The 21,163-nt window shown below is 58.1% G+C and overlaps 2 protein-coding genes across 5 annotated transcripts; one reads left to right on the forward strand and one right to left on the reverse strand.

The window, feature by feature from the left end:
* The first annotated feature begins 716 nt into the window (after window positions 1–716).
* MPG (N-methylpurine DNA glycosylase) lies at window positions 717–4,128 on the forward strand. Its single transcript, XM_035131575.2, has 3 exons — window positions 717–883; window positions 1,760–1,964; window positions 3,608–4,128. The coding sequence occupies exons 1-3, from the start codon at window positions 719–721 to the stop codon at window positions 4,003–4,005; spliced, it is 768 nt and encodes a 255-aa protein (XP_034987466.2). The 5' UTR covers window positions 717–718; the 3' UTR covers window positions 4,006–4,128.
* NPRL3 (NPR3 like, GATOR1 complex subunit) lies at window positions 4,074–20,806 on the reverse strand. Of its 4 annotated transcripts, none has more exons than XM_035131518.2 (14): window positions 20,649–20,806; window positions 19,241–19,310; window positions 16,930–16,968; window positions 13,664–13,793; window positions 11,558–11,632; window positions 10,122–10,275; window positions 9,739–9,820; window positions 8,403–8,540; window positions 8,040–8,196; window positions 7,193–7,299; window positions 6,920–7,049; window positions 6,625–6,814; window positions 5,637–5,829; window positions 4,074–5,024 (listed from the first exon to the last, which is right to left on the reverse strand). In XM_035131518.2, exons 1-14 carry the CDS (start codon window positions 20,764–20,766, stop codon window positions 4,859–4,861), a joined length of 1,749 nt encoding a protein of 582 aa, XP_034987409.2. In that variant the 5' UTR covers window positions 20,767–20,806; the 3' UTR covers window positions 4,074–4,858. The 4 variants fall into 4 exon arrangements, with proteins under 4 accessions (XP_034987409.2, XP_060138630.1, XP_034987410.2 ...); XM_060282647.1 differs by lacking the exon at window positions 20,649–20,806 and adding an exon at window positions 19,637–19,960; XM_035131519.2 differs by lacking the exon at window positions 16,930–16,968.
* Between the last annotated feature and the right edge of the window lie 357 nt (window positions 20,807–21,163).

Genomic DNA, 21,163 nt, shown 5'->3' on the forward strand with positions numbered 1-21,163 from the left:
GTTGTCCTAGGTCCAGAATTTCCTGGACATATCCAGACTACTGCTGCATATCCAGAAATCCCTAAAACGTTAATGCGATTTTGCCGAAAAAGCTCAGCAACGTTTTGATGCCAATACCTCAGGGACTGGCTCTCTTGTATTGTAATTTTATGTTGTGAGCTGCCCTGAGATCTTTGGATGGTGGCATAATAATAATAATAATAATAATAATAATAATAATAATAGTAATATGGTCCTGGGTTGTGCCATTGTCGCCCTGATCAAATTGCTCAAGGTGATGTAAAGATGAAGAATGAATTCAAGGAAGCATCTGAAGGAGGAACTGAGGCAGTAAAGGGGGGTGGCTTCAGATCCTGGGGACTTGTGTGCTCAAGTCAGGGCAAAGGGATAACATTTCTTATTTGGCTGAACCGTTATTAATTGGGTGTTTATTTTTAATACTTTTTATTAATTTTCAGGAAGGATTAATTTTCTCAAACAGGACCTGATGATACAATTACGCTTCCCTGTTGAGCAAATACACAGCCATGAAACAAAAGCAGACTCAGGAAAGCCAAGGCCTGCTGTGCCTGGATGCGTGGATGCCGAGAGAAGCCGGGATTCCGCGCAGCCTTCGGGGTTCCCCTGGCTCCCCCCGGCAGGGGGCGCCCCCCGGACTCGAGGGGGCGGAGACCTCGAGGGGGCGGGGCGGCCAGAATCCCCTCCCTCTGGCGCAGCCATGCCGGGGCCGCGGAAGCGGCTTCCTCGCGAGCAGGAGGCGGCGGCGGCAGCGGAGGCGGCGGACGGGACCCTGGCCAAGCCAAAGGCGCCCTCCCCGCCCCGCCTGGGCGCCGCCTTCTTCGGCCAGCCCTGCGTCCGCCTGGCCAGGGCGCTGCTCGGACAGGTGAGCGGAGGGGAGGGACGGGGACCCCGCCGCCCCTCGGGGGCACGGCTTCCTTCGCCGGGGAGGCAGAGCGGAGAGGAGACCCTCCGGCTCCCAGTGGGGCCTGGATAGGGCAATAGCGAAAAAGCGCAATTACGCACTCAGGGAATCGCATGCTTGAAGAATTCTACTAATGTTTCATTGTTTAACTGTTGTGTCCCCCACCCCGATGATTTTAGCTGCTTCTATTTCATCTGTAAGACGCCTTGGCTCCCCGTGTGGAGAAAAGGCAGTATATAAATTTAATAATAATAATAATATATTTTGCCATGCAGCCCCCTCGCGCCTCCCTGCTCCTGTCCACTCCTTCCAAACGGGGGGAGTGTTACCTGAGACCTTCTGCATGCCAGGCAGGTGCTCCCCCCGCCCATCTAGGGTGCCAGAGACCCTGCAGCTGTTGGGGCGATGCCAGGCAGGGTTGGACGACTCCTGCTTTTTTTGTGCACAGCTTCTGGCTTCCTTTACAGGAGCATCTTCTTGCTGCGCAGCCAGGACTCTTTTCAGATCTCGGAGGTCAGGGTGGGAGCCTCCCTGGACCTCTCCTGCCAGGGCTGCCCTGCCAGGGCTCAGCCGCTGCCACCTCTTCCGAACCCATCGCTTGCCCCCATCTTTGCAACCGCATGGGGAGTCTCTGTGCACTGCCTGCAAGTGTTTTGGGGCCAGCTGTGGCATTGGCTGCAAGAGTTGGCTTTCTGAAATGTGGGGAGACCCTGCCAGCAGCAGGACCGCAGCCAGGGGTGGAGGTGCTGGCGTCCCCCCCCCACCTTGCCCGCTCTCCTGCAGCCCCCCAGGCAGCTCTGGGGGCTTGTGGGGCTCAGCCTTCGCTCCGCTTCCCAGATCCTGGTCCGGAAGCTTCCAGATGGGAGAGAGCTCCGGGGACGCATTGTGGAAACGGAGGCCTACCTGGGAGGAGATGACACTGCGTCCCACTCAAGGGGCGGGCGGCAGACTGCAAGGAACACAGCCATGTTCATGGCGCCAGGCACTCTGTACGTGTACCAGATCTACGGGATCTACTTCTGCATGAACATCTCCAGCCAAGGTAAGCAGGTGGCCGTCCTGCAGGAAAGGTCTGTGCTCCCCAGGGGATTTTCGTAAGCCTCACCCCCCCCAACCCCTCATCCGGCAGGAGTACAGACCCTGTCATGGGGGCGAGGGGGCTGTGCTTTGTTCTGAGCATCATCAGAAGAGAGCCAGATTGATGGATCAGGCCAAAGGGCCCAAAAAGCCAACATTCTCTGTGTCCATCCAGAAACTCATGGGAAGCACCTGGGCTGGCTTTCTGCTTCCCATTACATCTGATCAAGGGAAGTAATAGTACCACTGTGTTCTGCTCTGGTCAGACCTCACCTGGAATACAGTGTCCAGTTCTGGGCACCACAGTTCAAGAAGGATACTGACAAGCTGGAACGTGTCCAGAAGAGGACAACCAAAATGGTCAAAGGCCTGGAAACGATGCCTTATGAGGAATGGCTTAGGGAGCTGGGTATGTTTAGCCTGGAGAAGAGAAGGTTAAGGGGTGATATGATAGCCATGTTCAAATATATAAAAGGATGTCATATAGAGGAGGGTGAAAGGTTGTTTTCTGCTGCTCCAGAGAAGCGGACACGGAGCAATGGATTCAAACTACAAGAAAGAAGATTCCACCTAAACATTAGGAAGAACTTCCTGACAGTAAGAGCTGTTCGGCAGTGGAATTTGCTGCCAAGGAGTGTGGTGGAGTCTCCTTCTTTGGAGGTCTTTAAGCAGAGGCTTGACAGCCATATGTCACGAATGCTTTGATGGTGTTTCCTGCTTGGCAGGGGGTTGGACTGGATGGCCCTTGTGGTCTCTTCCAACTCTATGATTCTATGAAGAAGTGTGCATGCACACGGAAGCTCATACCAATGGCAAACTTAGTTGGTCTCTAAGGTGCTGCTGGAAGGATTTTTTTTCCTGCTTCCCAGGCAGCCTAGTCCTTTCTTAAAAGAAGGTGGGGGCCCATCAGCTTTGATGGTGTATGTGAGGTGAGAAGTTGCCTCTTTTGTCTGTTCTGACACTTCCAGCAGATACACTAAGAATAATTCTGCCAAGTCCTACCTAGTACGAGAGGGAGGAAAACACCTCTCTCTTCATTTTCTGCCCACCATGCCTAATTTTGTACAGTGGAACCTCAGTTGTCGAACGTAATCCGTTCTGGAAGACCACTCAACTTCTTAAACGTTCGACAACCAAGGCGCAATGGGCGGTTGGCAAATTCCATTGAGAAAATGGAGAAAGGCGCCTCGGAAGCCGTTCCAACTTCTGAGGTGCGTTTGAAAACAGAAGCATTCACTTCCGGGTTGTTGGCGTTCGGGTTTCAAATTGTTCCGCTTCTGAAACGCTCAAAAACTGAGGTTCCACTGTACACCTGTCTCATCCACCTCCGTACTCACTTTTTTCCTAAACTCAACGTCCCCAGAGTATCCAACTTTTCCTCCTCAGGGAGCTGGTCCAGGCAACTTCCAGATCCTCTTGGTTGCCCCTTTTCTGACCCTTCTTCACCTTTCAAGGGGAGATGACAGGATCTGCACATGGTCTCCCCATAGATTTGTAGAAGAGCATTAGAATACGGGAGGTTTTGTTCTGACCCCCTTCTGAAAGATCCCTTGAACTGGGATTGGCCTGTCCTGACCTTTGCCCCCTCCGGTCTCTCTCTCTCGCCAGGGGAGGGGGCGGCCGTCCTGCTGCGCTCCTTGGAGCCCCTGCAGGGCCTGGAGGCGATGAGAGAGCTGCGCCTGGCTCAGCGGAAAGGGGCCACCCGCTCCCTCAAGGACCGCCACCTGTGCAACGGGCCTTCCAAGCTCTGCCAGGCCCTGGCTGTGGACAAGACCTTTGACCAGCAGGACCTAGCCTGCCACCCGGCCGTGTGGCTGGAGCCCAGCCTGGGGACGCCCAGGGAGGAAGACATCATCTCCGCTCCCCGCATTGGCATCAGCGGCGAGTGGGCACAGCAGCCACTGCGCTTCTACGTCTGGGGCAACCAGTGTGTGAGCGTGACGGACAAGGGGGCCGAGGGGGCCAGGGGCAGTCAACCGCCAGCGGAGGCCTCTCCCTGCTGCTGATGCCCAGGAACTGGGGGGTGAGGGGGCATTCCAGGATGGGAAGAATAACAGGGAAGGCCAGGACTCTGTCAGCCTTATGTATTTATTTATTTCCAAAATAAAATAGATTGCTTTGCTTTGAGACTGGTGGTTGTGGCTGCAGGAAAGCCTTCCTGCTTGTAGCGTAAAGGAGCTGCCTGCAAAACGCAGAATTGGAAGGAGGAAGACACCCCCTTCCAAGATGTGGAGAGATAAAAGAGTTCCTCTGTTGCTAGGAAGAGGTACCAGAATCACCCCAACAAATCCCCCCCATTCCCTTTGTTAAACCTGCTCCTGCCCCTGGTCCTTGCAGAGGAGAGAGGGGCCACCTGATCAAGCAAGCAGGATGAGGCCAGTTCTGGTGTCCTGAGAGAGGAGGCCAAGCCAGCGGCCAGGCTCTGCAGTGGTCCCCTGCCCTTCGGAAGTGAGGAAGGGAGGTTTGTGGGTCAAGGTAGGGAGGAAGAGAGACGGTACTTCACAACGAACTTGTTCCCTGACTTACGAGGAGAAAGAGTTCACATTTTCCAGCATGTGCTTGTAATTGTGCAACTGCAGGTGAACAGTCTGAGGGTTGCCTGCAACTATCGGGACACAGGTCCCCAGCCAAGAGAAGCATCCAACAGATTGCTCTGTCGGTTGGCAGCCATCAGCAGAGGCCCAGGAGCAGCACCCGAGGCCTGGCAGTGCCAGGAGTGCGGCTGAATCAGGCCCGCTGGCAGGCGTCTGTGCACAAGGCCCCCGAGTCCCCTCCTTGCCCCCCCATATCTGGTGTTCTTCCCCCCATCCCAAGGGCCAGCCACCCTCCTTCCAAGTCCTGGGCAGCGGCTGCTTCTCCTCACTTCTGGAAGGACTGGAAGACGGAGATGACGGGGTCCTCGTGGTTGGTCACCACTAGCACGCCCCGGAACTTGTCGAAGAGCATCAGGAGGTGGGAGCGGCGCATGTTCTCGTTGTACATGATCTCCTCCAGGTGGTGGCGCCCACGGAAGTAGTGCAGCAGCCTGGGGGGAAGGAGGGCAGGGGTGGGGGGGCAGCAGCGGCAGCCTGGGCAAGGAGCCTCCAGTGGAGAACCGGAGGCAGAGGGGGGTCGCTGGTCACGGGACCCCCCACCCCAGCCGGGAGAGCTGCAAGGGACGGGCAGGGGAACCCCAAAATCTCCCCCTGGATCTCTCCACTCTCCCAGAGCAGCTTTACTCCCCCAAAGGAAGAAACGGCCACACATGCCAGAAGTCGGGGGGAGCAGGGCAGCTCCCCCCACCCAGTGCAGGGGGCAGAGAGGCAGAAGGAGGTCGGAAGGGGCTGCTCATCTCCGCTGCTCATTGGGAGCTTCAGAAATGGTCTTCAAAATACAGAAGCCGCCCAGCCAGGTCAGGTAAAACGACAGAAATACTTCACTAACTGACAAATCATGTTGGTTCTGCTCCTCTAACAAAAACCCTGGCTATGCTCATGTGCCGTTTTAGGGTGTGTGTGTGTGTGTGTCCCCCCCCCCCCATAGGGACTCCTGCAGCTCGGCTTCTGCCCTCTTCCTAGAATCAGCCATCGGCCCACCCAGCCCTTTGGTTCTTTTAAGGCAGCTGCCCCCCTCCCTCCCTCCCTGCCTGCCTGCCTACCTGGCAAAGGTGCGCAGGTCTTCGGGGTTGTTGGCGGCTGGGACACTGAGGATGGCCTCTCGCTCATGCTCCGGGAGGCTGGTCAGCAGGTTCTCGGTCATGCGCTTGTTGACGGGGGAGTCCCCTCCGGGCAGCAGCTCTGCGCTGGAGTTGTCCATGCTGGGGCTGGTGAGAGTCATGTCGTCGCTGCTGGCTGGGGGGACGGGACACAAAGACGCAAGGGAGCGTGGAGTGGGCCGCCCCCCTTGGCCGCCCCCTTGCCCACGGGGCTCATGCGCACCCTCTCTCTCACACACCCAACAGAGGCAGACGTCTGTCCTGCTGCTTGGGGCCCGTCGCGAGAGGGCCCCCAGGCCCCCAAAGCAAAGCAGGAGAGAAGAGTAGCCTGGGCAGAGTGTGCATGCATGCGCCTCGTGTGGAGAGAGCAATGCTCAGGGCCCCCCCCCCATAGCACAGCCGCCCCTGCCACCCCCTTCTCTGTGAAGGGTGTGGAAGGATGAGGCCTTGCAAGATCCGTTGTGCAGACGGAGGCATTTGGAAGCCCCAGCATCCACCACAACCCCTTTCCATCTTTCACTGGAGTGGGGGGGGGCAACTCAACAGCCACAGCTCCTCCTCCTCCTCCCCACACCTCAAAACAGGGCCTGACACCTTCATTACATCGCTTTAGGGGCCAGGCAAAAGCATTCCTCTTCAACCAGGCCTTGGACTGATCCAAAAATCTACAGCTTGTGTTTGTGGAGAGGGGGCTATGCGGTTTCTCGGGGTATTTGTTATTAGGCTATGCATTTTGTGTTCTCATTTTCCGTTTTTATACTGCATATAAAGGTAATAAATAAAATAAAATGGTAAAGCCTCTTATGCCCAGAAGTATGATAAAAAAACATCTGGGGCATCTGGCAAAAGGGAAGATGGAGACAGAATCCGTGACCCAGGGCCCCTTTGCGGCCGGGCTTCGGCCCCTCCCAAAGACCCACACACCACCTACTTGGGGAGCCAAAGCTGAGGGCGTTGGGGGTGCTGAGGCTGCGCCCCCCGACTCTGGCCGCCAGGGGCATTTCCTCCGCCCGGGGCCGGACGTCTTCCTCCCTGGGGGGCACCATCAGGCAGGCGTAGGTGTGCAGCTGCATGAGCAGTCGGTGTTGCAGCATCCAGACGACCATTTGGATGAGCTGTGTCTGGGGGGGGGAGGCCAAGAGGGGCTCAGTGTGGTGCCACACGCTGCCACCACCACCACCCCCGGGGGCCGCCCAGGGGCCAGAGGGGTGCCAGGGGCAGCTTACCTCCTGCACGGGGGGAGCCAGGGGGTCTTTGAACTCCGCCAGGGACACCGGCAAGGAGAACTTGGAGAGGACGGAAGGCAGGTCGTGGCCGGGGAAGTGGCAGGCAAAGTCGTCCGCCAGGGGGGAGTAGCTGCGGGGGGAGAGGCAGAGCAGGCAGGGGGTCAGGGGGGTCTCTCTCTGCACACGCACATGGACCCCCCAGCCTCCCCAGGGGGGGGGAAACGACAGGGTGCTAGTCTCGCACTCGGCAGAGCCGGACGCCAAGAGACTTACAGGCAGACGCTGGCATTGGGAGACAGCATGTAGACGTTGTTCTCGCACAGCGGGTACACGATGATGGCCTTCCCCCAGTAGACCAGGTGCGCTGCCAGCTGAAACACCTGCCGCAGGGAGGGAAGCAGCAGACTCGCACTCGGCACCAGCTGAACCCCCCCCCCAGGTTCCTGGACCCAAGCGACAGGAGGAAGCTGCCTCACCAGGGAGAAAAACCTGGATCGGGGCCACGTCTAGGGAGTCCCCCTTTTTCTCAGAAACTGCCTGGCTTCTCCTCCACCCACAAAAGTACCTCCCCACCCACGGGCATCTCCAGAAGAAGGGTCCCACCTTCTTTTCTCACCTGTTGACTTGGGGACACCTGCTCTGCTTTTGAGGAGAGCTGGCCCAAGGTCCCCTGAGCTAGCCAGTTAAGAGACGTTCTCCAGCCTCCCCCAGCGCCACAGGAGGCAGCAGTGGGTGCCATACAGGGTCAGAGGAGGAGCCACTGCTCAGGAAGCCCCCAGCCCAACTGCCAATCTCTCCGGGCAACAGCGGCAGCAGAGCTACTAGTCCTGAGTGAGGCACGGAGCAGCTGCTGCCTCCCTGCCCTCCGAGGCCACTGGGATATCCGGGGAGGGGTGGGGGGGTGAGGTTTCACAGAACCGCCGAGTCGGAAAGGACCCCCAAGGCTCCTCTAGCCCAAGCCTCTGCAATGCAGGAATGATTGCAGTAAAAGCGGAGAGTGGCTTTGGCCAGGGAGCAGGCAGGAGGCCTTGCTGGGCCCAGCCCAGAACTGAGGAGGGGGCGGCGCTTCTGCCGGCAGCCCCCAGAGTCTTGGGCAGGACACCCCCCCCCGCCCCGTCACCTGCAGCAGTGCCAGGTCGGCGTCCTGGGCCAGCTGCTGGAGGTTCTTGACAGCCGAGGTGGTTCTGATCACGCGCACCAGGGCGGGGGAGCAGTCCAGCGGCAGCTCACTCAGAAGCGCCTTCTCGTCCTTCAGCAGCAGCAAGGCGTGGTACGGCCTGCAGCGGGGAGAGACGAGGGGGGCACAACACAGGCATTCAGGGCACTGCAGAGCTGGAAAGGGCCCCCCAAGGTCATCTAGCCCAACCCCCCTGCAACACAGGTGTCACAGAGGGACCCCACTGCCCCCCGAAGCACAGATCCAGGCAACGGCCTGAAGCACTCCAGGACCAGGAAGCGGCACAAAAAAACTCCAGATCTTTACCGAATGGCCTTGAGGCTCCTCTCGATGGCTTCGGGAGGGATGAAGCGAGAGGCAGCGTAGTGGATCTTGTGGGGCAGGCAGAAGCTCACTTCCAGCCAGTTGTTGATGTGCAGCTGGACCACGCCTGTCGTGCAGAGGCTGCGGGGGACAGAGGAGCAGGTGGAAGAGGCCGGGCAGGGTCTGAGCCGCAGGCCCACTCAGCAAAGGGGGTTGACCCTCGACTCAAAGGAACAGCCCCCCCCCCCCTCACACTGGCTGAGCCAAGAGTGGCTGGGGCAACCCAGTCAGGGGGGAGGGGTACAAATAATAAAACTGTTACAGCCAAACCTCGGTTCTTGAACGGCTAGATTTTCGAACGTTTTGGCTCCCGGATGCCAAAAACCCAGAAGTAAATGCTCCAGACTTTTGAACGTTTTTCGTTTTTTGGCTTCTACTTGAGTGCAAGAAGCTCTTGCAACCAGTCGGAAGCCGCGCCTCGGTTGTCAAACGAATGAATTACGGCACATTCGACAACCGAGGTTGGGCTGTATGATTATAATAAAGAACAGGGGCCACCAAGCGCAGCTCCCGCTGCAGCCCACTTGAAGGCCACCAGGTGGCGCTGGGCGGCTGTGAGCCTGACCCAAGTGAGAAGCAGGATCTAGAACCTGGCATTGCTCTAGAGCAGGCATGTCAAACCTGCGGCCCTCCAGATGTTTTGGCCTACAACTCCCATGATCCCTAGCTAGCAGGACCAGTGGTTGGGGAAGATGGGAATTGTAGTCCAAAACATCTGGAGGGCCACAGGTTTGACATGCCTGCTCTAGAGGGAGGGCACCCGTGTTTAGGATGCTGAGCGCAGTTCTAGCTGCCTCAGCTAGGATATTGCGGAGCTGGAAAAGTTGCAAAAAGACCCAGGCGGGCAGCCTGACCCAGGGGCCAGAGCAGGCATTCCCAAACTTCGGCCCTCCAGATGTTTTGGACTACAATTCCCATCTTCTCCGACCACTGGTCCTGTTACCTAGGGATCATGGGAGTTGTAGGCCAAAACATCTGGAGGGCCGCAGTTTGGGGATGCCTGGGCCAGAGAAATGCCTGGGATGGAGACCCCTGGGCTTTCAACCTTCAGCACACACACCCCCCACACATCCACCCCAGGGCTGAGACCCCAAAGGCTTACTTGGAACCCTAGAACTGTAGAATTGCAGAGTGGGAAGGGAGCCCCGACCCCCTTCAGAGCAGGCATCTCGGCTAGATGATGAACGACAGCCAGCCCCCCAAGCGCTGCATAAAAACCTCCAAGGAAGGAGAGCCCCCCGTCTCCCGGGGGAATCCGCCCACCTCCGGGCGTCCTTACCTGTCGTAAGCCTCCTTCAGGTCTCTGGCTAGCTTGCACTTGGGGAGGATGTGGAGGAAAGGCGACTGGGGCCCCTCAGGCGCTGGGGAAGGGGAACAACAGCCAGGGGTGGCTTCTCGGGCCTTCCAAGCGCTTCCCCAGGAAAGGCCACCCAACCCCCTTGCCCCCCCCCAGCTCCCAATCGACATGCCCACCCACCCACGGCCACTGGAAGCGCCATGAGCGGCAGGCAGGGCGTTTTTGCGTTGCAAACCACCCTGTGATCTTTGGGTGAAGGGCGGGATACCAATTTAATAACTCCATCGCCATAAAGCCGCCCCTCCCCTCTGAACAGACGGGTGCCTGCCAGGGTGGGGGGCAAGCAGGAGAAGGGCAGGACTCACTCTCCGAGATGGCAGAGGCTTCGTCCTGAATGGCCAGGATGAGCTTGGCCTCCCGCGTCAGGTACTGGCAGCGGCGCTCCTCGTGCTGGAGGACAATGGCGATGCGGCGAGAGAGATTGTGGAGGCAGTTGATGACCGAAGGGTCCGCCGTGGCCTAAGGGAGACCCGGGGGGAGAGAGAGAGAGAGAGGAGGCCTGGGAAGGGGGCAGGCAGGGCAGCCGCCGCAGGACAGAAGGGGCCCAACCAGCTCATCCAGAGGACTAGGGGGAAGCCGCCGCCTGGAGACCAGGACTGGCGCCGTTTGGGGCCTTCACATTTACATGCGCAAAAGCCCCCCAGAAACCTCCTCTCCCCCCAGAACCTTCTGGTCCTTTTGGCTGCAGGCAACAAATTGAGCCAGCTGCCTGACACCCCTCATGAGGAACACAAGAATCAGGCCCATCTAGTCCAGGATCCCATCCTCACAGTGGCAGCAGGTGCTTGTGGGGAACCAGCAGGCCAGGATCAGGCCACAAGAGCAACTGGCATTCAGGAGCATGGCTGTCTCTGACCGGGGAGGCAGAGCAGACCTAGGAGCCACGAGAAGCCCTCTCCTCCTCCAGGAATTTGTCCAATCCTGCGGCAGTGAGTTCCATAGCTGACTTTCTTTGATCTGTCCTGAATCTCCCAATGATGCTCCTTTTTTGCTCCATCATGGGGGCTGCCCCCTTAGCCCCACGTGCTGTGGGCCCACCCAAGGAGACCCGGTCCTGAGGGAGGGCAGACCAGACCAGGCCCCCTGTGCAACGCCCCCCCCCCCGCCTGCCCTGAGCCTGTGCCCCTCAGCCTCAGGGAGGTTGGAGCTGGGTCCCTAACCCGCAGGCCCCTGCCTGGGCTACCAGCCAAAGGACATCCCCATCGCTGGCCACCCTGAGAGCTTGCTCAGGCCTCCCCCTAGCCCACAGGTGGAGGCTGCTATCAGCCCCACGCAGCTGGCAAGGTGGGGCTGGAGAGGCAAGCCAGAGGGGGTTGGAAGGCGGCTGCCAAGCCCCAGTTAAGGAGGGCCGGGCGGCCGATAACGTTTGCCACCCTGGTCCGCAAACCGTGACTCAGCTTTCTGAGCTCCTGCTGAGTCACAGAGCTGCTCCTCCGCTGATTACCAGGTCGGGGCCTCTGCCTGCCCCACCCAAAGCCCAGCCAGGCCCTCGGGGGGCAGCAGAAGCAAGGAAGGCTTGCCCCCCCCCACTGGCCTCCCCCAAGCAGCCTGGAGACCCTCGGCCCCACACATCCCTGCAGAAGAGCCATGGGGCCTGCTGCACAACACCAGGGAACCCCCTGCCCAAGCCAGACCCACATTCTGCCCCCCGCTCCTGGGCTCTGACTGCCAGGAACCGGCAGGTGTCCCCCCCCCGGCCTGGCTGCTCTGTTTCTCAGAACCCGGGGGGGGGGGTCCTTACCCTCAAGGCGAAGACGACATTGAAGAGGATCATGGTGGGCAGCTCCCGCTTTGGGGAGGGGTCTGTCTTGGAGATCTGCAGAGCAAGTCGGACTTTTAAGGGGGCAGCCAAGCGAGGGGAGCAGGGGAGGGGGCAGCCGCTGGCCAGGAGGGTCGGGGGAGGGCTGGGGAGGGCGGTGGGGCTGCAGAACTACCTCACCCTGCCATACACTAGGGAATCAGGCGGCTGGCCCACGTGGCAGGGCTTCAGGTAGGCTCTGCTTCTCAGCCTCCCCTACCTCACAGGGTCGTTGTGGGGATTGAATGAGCAGGTGGGGAGAGAACCACACAGGTCACCTCCTTGGAGAAAAAGGCAGGAGAGAAATGGAGTCAACCCATCATTCGAATAAAGCCACAAAGCTTACTGGCCTCCCCTTCCTTCCCACTGGCTGTGGCCCACTCCCTGGGCTTGTGTGGAGGAGGCAGCCTGGAGGCAAGGAAGAAGCGAAAGAAAAGGAACAGGGGGTGCCAGGGAGAGGGCAGACCCCCCCAATCTCCACCCCCTTGTTCAGCCCGGACACTGAGGCCCAGCGCCAAGGGCCTTCTGGCGGTTCCCTCCCTGCGAGAATTGAGGTTACAGAGAACCAGGCAGAGGGCCTTCTCGGTGGTGGCACCCGCCCTGTGGAACGCCCTCCCATCAGATGTCAAAGGGAAAAACACTACAGTACCAGACTTTTAGAAGACATCTGAAGGCAGCCCTGTTTAAGGAAGTTTTTTAATGTTTGGTGTTTTATTGTGTTTTTAATATTCTGTTGGAAGCTGCCCAGAGTGGCTGGGGGAACCCAGCCAGATGGATGGGGCATGAATGAATGAATGAATGAATACTATTATTACTAATACTGCTTCCTCCCCTCGCCTGCATGGGGTTTGTGTCCACCAACATCAGCCTACCAGGGGCCTGATCCGATCAGAGGCTCGGCACCTCTTCCCAATGCTTAGGGACAGGGGAGGGAAAGTGCCTCTGAGCACATGCAGAGCCCTGGCCGCCCCCAGCCCTCCCACCTCATTTTGAAGGACTCTCTGGGCTTCACAAACAGAAGGGAGACAAGGGAAGCCCAGGAAAGTTTGCAGCAGCTGCTAAAGGACTTTGCAGGGTCTGCATGTCACCACAAGGAGGTGCAGGAGAGCCTGAAGGCCGAGACCCCCCCCAAAGGCCTTTGGCACCCCTGTCTCCACTCCAAGGGAGGCTGCAGGACAAGGACCAAGAAGACCCCTGCCCGGGAGACTCTCCAACGCTGAACTGAAGTCGTCCCCCCCCCCCCACTAAGAGCAGAGCTGTTGTTTTTAAGGGGGGAAACATGGAAAGAACATGGCTGGTCCTTTCCTAGAGCGCCCCAAGGGGAAAGGCCATAGGCTCAGTGGCAGAGCAGCTGCTTGGCATGCAGAAGTCCCAGGTTTAACCCCTGCTGGCATTACCTCCAGGGAAGGCTGGGAGAGACTCCTGCCTGAAACCCTAGGGAGCTGCTGCTGCCAGTCAGTGCAGACAATATAGGATTAGATGGACCAAGGGTGTGAATAAGGCAGCTTCCTCTGTCCCTGTGCCCTGGCTCAGCTTCCAAGACCCCCAGCAGCCGCATTACAAACTGTGGAGTGCCAGTCCGACGCCTCGTGACTGAACTCAGCACCCGTCTAAATTTGGCAGGCCAGTTCAGAAGTTCAGGCAGACACGGGTTCCAGGAGAGCACCCATACAGGTGGGGTAGTGCAGTGCACCCTTAGCAAGTGTGGAAACAGAACTCCCCCCCCCCCCGCAGGAGAGCCTGAAAGGGGTTCAGCTCCCCAGAGAGAAGAGGAGGTTGGGGCTTCAAGGACTGAATGGTGTACTTTGGAGGCGTTATAGGGGGAGAAAGGGCCACCTGGGGGCCAGCCAGCAGGCCAAAGAGCAGAGCGTGAGAGGACGGCACTGGGCGACTGCATCTGGCCCCCCAGCCCCCCACGGCTAGCTGAACCATCAGGAAAGTGGCCGGGGCAGCAGAGGGACCCAACTGGACAAGGCTTCCCCGCCCAACTCACAGGCTGTGCCCAGGCTGCCCGTGGCCCCTCCCTGCCCTTGTGCCCGCGGAACCTACCTGGCCAAAGGCATGCTGCACCAGGGTGGGGTGTCCCACAAAACGGACGTTGTCGATCTTCAGCTCAAACTTCTTGCCACACATATCGGATTTGGTGGCCAGGATCGTGGCCAGGATGACGTCCGAGAACCTTCGGGAGCAGAAAGGGGCATCAGCGCTTGCACAGCCCCCCCCCTCCACGTCCCGGAGGCGGGATGAGTTTATATGCATTGTGTCGCCATTAAGTCTACAAACACACACACACACACACACACACAACATGGGGGCACCTTGGAGTCCATCAGGTGGGGGAAATCACCGTCTTTCAAATCATCAGAATTATATCGAGTGGGAAAGCGTCAGAGGCTCATGCAACTTTCGTTAATGACAAGCTCCCAGGAGGAAAGATTAGGCAGAGTTTGCAGGTGGTGGTTTGGAAGGACAGGTGAGGTTCCCCTAAGCAGCAAGGTGTGGCGGGCAGGTCGCTTGGGGACAGGCAGCGCGATGGGGCTTTGATCCAGAGCAGGGGGGGTGAGGAGGCAGCTGTGTGCCTTCCGACAGTCAGGGGTGCCAACACCGCCTGGGGGCCCCACCGACTGGCCACCCCTGCAAAAAAGGGCTCCCTGGGCCAAAGGGGCAGGTGTGCCCAGCTCTGCTCCCTGCCTCAGGTGTGTCTGCGGGGGGAAGCAGCTGAGCCCTGTGGCCCCCTCCCAGAGACGCCAGAGCTTTAGGTCTTGGGGTGGCCAGAAGGGCCCGTCTGCAGCTGGGAGCCACAGGCCAGGCAGCCTCGCCTCTGACTTGAAGGGCCAAACTCAGAAGCCCTTCCTGTGTCTCTCCTCCCACTGCAGCTATCCCAGATTTACTTCTGTGGAGGAAAAGATGCATTTATGCACGGGCAAAGTTCCTCAGAGGGAAGGATCCTCTCTGAACCAGGGCAGGTGGAGTGGGGGGGGGGGAGAGAAAGAAGGACTTCCTTTTGTCTGTCCCAGATGGCCATCTGTTAAGAAGGCTGGACTAGATGGCCCCTGGGAGCCCCTTCCCACTCTACAATTCTATGAACTGTCTAACATCTCTCCAAGGGGATATTCTGCAAAGTTGCTGCTTGCTCAGCTTTAGGGAAAGGCATGAAACTGTAAAGGGGGGCCGTCAGCATCTGCCTGCGTAACTCAAAAAGAAACTAGCTTTGCAGGCAGAAGTTGGCCTAAGCAGGGGCACCCCTTGGGTGGCAAACTGGCAAAGCAGCGGCAAACCTGCCAGATCAACGGGGGACTTGCCCACTGCTTTTCCGTCTCACACCTGCCAGGAGGCCAACCTCCGGGCACCAGGGAGACAACGAGGCCCAGAACAAGCTATGCCCTATGCCCCTCTTTGCCCTTAAACTTCACCCAGAAAGAATGCCCTGCCCTGCCCTGGGTGCAGGCAGGAGCTGCAGGGGCCGCGGCTGGGAGAGATTGCCAGCTTATCAGCCCCGGCAGAAGAGATCCAACGGGAGGCTGCACAATGCAGCCAAGGGAGGCCACGCAGGGCTCCTTCCCGGCCACAAAACCAGTGGCATCGGAGAAGACAGCAGTCCAGCTGCGGGGGGAATAAGACTGTATGGAAATGGAGAAGTGTCTACAGTAAGAAGCTCAACAAAGTCTTGTTACATCTTGAAAACCATTTCCAAACACTTGCCGGCCTCCGTCTGTCTCGAGAGACAATGGAGTGTGCTTCTGGGGGTGAAGTCAAACCGCTGGAGAACCACGGTGCCTTTCCTCCGCTACCACCCAGAAAAGACTCCCTGCTCCTTTGGCGGCAACCAGAATCACACGGCTGCTGCCTGCCACCCCTCTGGAAATTAAGAAACTGGTTTCTTGAAGCCAAACTTGGAATCTGGGGCGCACAGATCACTTCCACCACTCATCTGTTCTGGCAACGGAAAGGCCAAAAGCTTTGTAAACGAGTCAGAGCGGCTTTTCAGAGGAGTGGCTATTGTGCATTGGGGGCAGGGGGCAGAGTGTTGCGACCTCCGCCTACCCCCAACCTTTCTCTGAAAGCAGAGAAGCAAAGTGACTGAGCTCAAAAAAAGGGGTTTCTCTGGTTGCACATGAGAATATTGCTCTCCACCTCCCACTATTGTTAAGAGCTCATCTGCTTATTCAGAGCCGGAGACTTTGTTTGAATCCACTTGACGGCCTCTTTGAGCAGCTACGGAAAGGCAAACTTGCTTTAAAGGCACACAAAGTATTTTATTTTAAACAAGCATCTTCAGGGCAGGCGGTGCTCTGAGACAGCAGCCATCAAGCCATGAGCTTCTTGAGAAGCTGTTCAGAACCGGGGGGGGAGGGAGCGAGGGAGTTCCAAAACCTCCTGGGCTGCTCCAGGCCCACACCCCTGAAGGATGCCCCATTGCTCTGAGCACTGGGAGGCAGCCTCCCCCAGAGGCAGAGGGAATGGAGACGAGCCGGGGGCGGGCTCCGGGGGGCCGCATGGCACATGCAGGAGCGCAGCTCAGCCAACTCCTAGCCACCCTACCCTGACGGAGGTCCACAGCCGCAACCCTCACTGAGTCTCTGAAATGGGAGGCTGGGCCAAACCAGCACTGTGTCCCTCTGAGCTTCCCCCGTGGTAGGGGCTGCCCTCACAGGGGCTGGGGGCCTGTGTAGCCCTCCTAAGCAAGTCTGCTGGAACTGAGGATCCCCGGGGGGGGGGGGTGGAGCTCCGACCATTTGTCGCAAAGAGGCAAAAGGAGGGCGACAGGAGCCTCGCACTGTCTGCATCACAGGCTGGGCAACTTGCACCCTGGAGAACTGGAGCAGCAGAGCAGCCAGCCTTCAGACAAGGGCGTCCCCCAAATGCCTTCGGAGGGAAAACGTGACCTTTTCGTCTCCGTGGAGAAATCAGTTCCCCACTCGCTGCAAAGCCCAGCATGGCTGCTTCTACCCTGGGGCGGAAAAAGAAACACAGGCAACAGCCTTCTCCCGGGTCAGACTGGTGGGCCACGTAGCTCAGGCGTGCCCGCCCTGACTGGGGTGTCAGGCACAGGGGGTCTCTCCCCCAGCCCTAGCCCTTGGGGTCTGGGACCTTTTGCTCTGCCCCTGAGCAGCCATTTCCTTCCTGGCTGACCTGCCTGTTTCGCAGGCCCTTTGCCGGCCTCCCTGCACACCAGCGTGTCGTCCCATGACATTTGCAGCTTGGTGGGAAAGAGAAGTGAGAAACAAAGTGCGAGGAGAAGGAGAAGATGGTGGAGACAGGGAAGCCATTCGAGAGAGAGAGAGGTGCTGCTGGCGGAGAAGGTTTGGTCTTACCCCGACACCACCTGCTCATCAGTGAGCGGCGAGGGCTCTCTGAAAACAGGAACAGGGGCGATGAGCACCACTCGGAAACAGAACACAGGAATCAACCAGGCAAAGTCACGCAAGGCACAAAAATGTCAGCACGGCAAAACCGGGCAGCTGAAGGTTAGGGGACTGTCCCATATTGAAATCAACAAAGGCTCCGTCGAGAACAAGCCCTTGCCTAGTGCCTCAAGTAAGAGACACACCCAGAAAGCCTGGCTGGGGTTAGACTGGTGACTGGGAGCGGCCGCCGAAACCACATAACATCGGTCCGGAAGGACTTGCATTGGCTCCCAGTACGTTTCCAAACACAATTCAAAGTGTTGGTGCTGGCCTTGAAAGCCCTAAACGGTCTCGGCCCAGTAGACCTGAAGGAGCGTCTCCACCCCCATCGTTCAGCCCGGACACTGAGGTCCAGCGCCGAGGGCCGTCTGGCGGTTCTGCACTGCGAGAAGCCAAGTTACAGGGAACCAGGCAGAGGGCCTTCTCAGTGGTGGCGCCCACCCTGTGGGACGCCTTCCCACCAGATGTCAAAGAAATAAACAATTATCTGACTTTTTGAAGACATCTGAAGGCAGCTCTGTTTAGGGAAACTTTTAATATTTGATGAATCATTGTATCTTAATATTCTGCTGGAGCGGCTGGGGAAACCCAGCCAGATGGGCAGAGTATAATTATTATTATTATTATTATTATTATTATTGCCTGGCAGATGAAGGCCCCCAAGGAGCACTTTCTGCTCACACTGCCAGGCTGTGCCAGCCCAGAACGGCAGCAGCAACCTTCATGCCAGGAGTAGGCAACCTAAAGCCTGGGGGTCGGATGCGGCCCAATCGCCCTCTCAAACCGGCCCGCGGACGGTCCGGGAATCAACGTGTTTTTACATGAGCAGAATGTGTCCTTTTATTTAAAATGCATCTCTGGGTTATTTGTGGGGCATAGGAATTCGTTCATGTGCCCCCCCCCCGCCAAATATAGTCCGGCCCCCCACATGGTCTAAGGGATGGTGGACCGGCCCCCGGCTGAAAAAGGCTGCTGACCCCTGCTTCATGACTATCTATGTACTGCGCAAGAGGCAGCCTCTGCAGGAGGATTCAGCAGCCCCCCACAAACTTATCCCTATCCCCCAGCAGTGGGGCCAGGGGAGCTGCTGCACCGGGGGCTCCAGGAGCCACCCCGCCCTGCCCCTTTCCTGTAGCCAGGCCTGGAATGCCTCCTTCAGAAATGCCCCCCTCCCCATGCTGAAGCTGAGCGCAGCACCGGCACGACTGGGGAACTGGGATTACAAATGGGACCAAGTACAAGCCCCACAGGCCTGATCCAGGCCAGGCAGAGGCGAAAGGCTCAAAGGGATGCTCCCTTGGAAACTCCCTGGCTGCCAATTCAAGGGAAAGTGAGAGAGGAAGACCCTTATTGCCTTTTCAGGTTATTTTACCTGGAAGCATCAGGGTCCAGGGGAACATTTCTGGCCTGCCCACTGCAATGACTTTCTGGTTTTCTGGAATGAGGAAACTCAGCTCTCTTTTGGACCAAACAACCAACACATCTTTATGTGCTGGGCAAAAACATTCCTCTTTCCCCAGGTCTTGGGCCAATTGAACAATCTATGGCCTCTTAAGAAGGGGAGAAGGGGACGTCAGAGGACAAGATGGTTGGACAGTGTTCTGGAAGCTACGAACATGAGTTTGACCAAACTGCGGGAGGCAGTGCAAGACAGGAGTGCCTGGCGTGCTCTGGTCCATGGGGTCATGAAGAGTCGGACACGACTAAAAGACTAAACAACAACAACAACAACAACAACAACATGGCCTCTTAAACTGGAGAGAGGGGGTAATTGTTTTTGTTGGTTACTGTGTTATGCATTTTTGTGTTTTTATGATGTAAATCACTCTGTGATCCTCAGATGAAGGATCTGATACAAGCTGAATAAATAATAAAGCAAGGCTTGCGCAGGAAATTCCCATGCAAGAGTCTCATGCCTGGGTTGGCTAGAGACCTCTTTCAAAAGTCAAGGTAGACACCCCAGCATTAAAAGCCACACCTCCCTGCCACACCTGCGGAGCCACAGGTGCCCCCCACCCCAGCTGCGAAGGTCAGGGTCCGCTTTGATCAGGATCCCAGCAGCCCCAAGCCAGCCAGCAAATGCCAGAGCTCTGGGACTCCAACCCCACCCCACCTGGGGAGGATCCAGGTGCAAAGGTGTCTTTTACTGCACCAACCCAGGACACCTAGCGTCCTCCGCAGGAGGGCTGGAGCTGGAGGGAAGAGGAGCCCCACGTACCTGGAGTCCCCATCTGGGTCTTCCACGCCATCGCCCAGACTGTTCACCGCATACCTGCTCCTTGGTTTCCCTAGGAAAGGAAAAAAGGGGGGAAGTCCAGAAGTCTAGAGAGATTTGGGTTAGAGCAGAAACCTCCTCCACCGAATTCTTAGCAAATAAGTTAGATATGAAATGTGGCACAATTCAAGTTAAATAAAAAAATTCCTTCAGTAGCACCTTAAAGACCAACTAGGTTTATTTTTTGGTATGAGCTTTCGTGTGCATGCACACTTCTTCAGATACCAAGTGTGCATGCACATGAAAGCTCATACCAAAATATAAACTTAGTTGGTCTTTAAGGTGCTACTGAAGGAATTTTTTTATTTTGCTTCGACTCAGACCAACACGGCTACCTACCTGTAACAATTCAAGTTGCCGCTTTTGACCTCAGAAGCCCACCATGGCTTGAGCTCTACATACTGTATTCCGAGGGCCCCCATCTCCCCGATGCTTTACTGTTGATTTCAAGAATCGACTGAGATGTTTCTCAGAGCTCAGCTGGAAGGGAAGAGGCATGGGAGGGCCAAAAGGGGACACCTGGCTGGCTGCGGGGAGAAAAGGACGCCAGGCTATGAGGGGACCCTTGGGGCCTGAATGAGCGGCCCAGGCTTTTCTGACGCTCTTCTTGTCATTGGGTGCTCCTCAGTTGGGGGAAGCCCCCCCCCCCGGCAGGACTTAGGCCCCAGAGCCCTCTCCCTCCCTCCCTCCCTTCCTTCCTGCATCTTCCAGCAACTGGCATTGCTGCCTCCAACAAACAGGACCGGAGCGCAGCAGCCGGATTCGGAAGGCGGCTGCCCCAGGCAGCAGGGGCAGGACCAGGGGTGGCTAGTGCCCTTTGGGAGCGGCAGGGAGGTTGCCAGGGGGGGCACAGCCAGCTCCTCCTCGGTTTGCCCCCCTCCTCCTTCTCCACCCTGCTGAGTTCAAGGGCAGAGCTGCTGGAGCTGAGGAGGGGGTTGGCAGCCGGGGGGGGGGGGAGAGGCAGGCAGGTGGGGCAGAAAGCAGCAGCCACCTGGGGGGTCCTCGAATTTCAGCCATGCCCACCTCTCGCGCCCCATTCTGAATCATAGTTGCAGCGCCCCCAAACCGGTGGCCGCTCCTTGTGGGAGTGGAGTGACCATTCTGCCCTGTAGAGAACTGTAGAGCTGGAGGGGTCCCGAGGGCCATCTAGTCTGACCCCTGTAGGAATGGCAGCTAAATCCTCCCTGCTGGGTTCCCCCACCCAAGACCTCTTCTCAGGGAGGAGGCTCCCCTTCCGCGTCGCCCCGCCCCCCGCCCGCGTGTCAGGGTGTCGCGTGTGCTTGTGGTGCACGTGTGAACGCGGGCGCGCGAGGGGTCCCGGGCAGCGGCGGCACGCGCTGCTCCTCCTCACCGGTGTGGGCGGCGGGGCTGCCGGGCCCCCTCTGGAAGGGGAAGCGGAAGAGCAGCTTGTTCCCGCGGCTGCCGGAGCTGACCAGGATGACGCTGATGGGGCTCGAACTCTCGCCCATCCTCGCGCCCCACGGAGCGGACACAGGACGCCGCGCATGCGCAAGAGGGGTCACGTGGTGCGCTAAAGGAGGAGGAGCGGCGGCAGCAGCGTCACCAAGACGCATGCGCGGTCCCCGCCTCTCTGAACTACAGCTCCCATCGGCCTCGGCCGGCGCGGCTAGCGGCAAGGCACGCCGGGAGTGGTAGTCCAGAGCAGCTGGGGCTGAGCGAGCTTGCCATAGGCGGTAGCAGAAACCGGCTCCAAGGACCGGGGGCAGCTTGAAGCGGCGGTGCTTTCCCAATAATTTCCCATCGTTATTCTACAACAACAGCAACAACAACAGCAACAACAACAACAACAACAACAACAACAACAACAACAACAACAAATGATTTCTACCCTGGTCCGTCTGAAGC

This window comes from Zootoca vivipara, chromosome 14 (assembly GCF_963506605.1).
Source record: "Zootoca vivipara chromosome 14, rZooViv1.1, whole genome shotgun sequence".
In the NCBI taxonomy this organism is placed as follows: domain Eukaryota; kingdom Metazoa; phylum Chordata; class Lepidosauria; order Squamata; family Lacertidae; genus Zootoca; species Zootoca vivipara.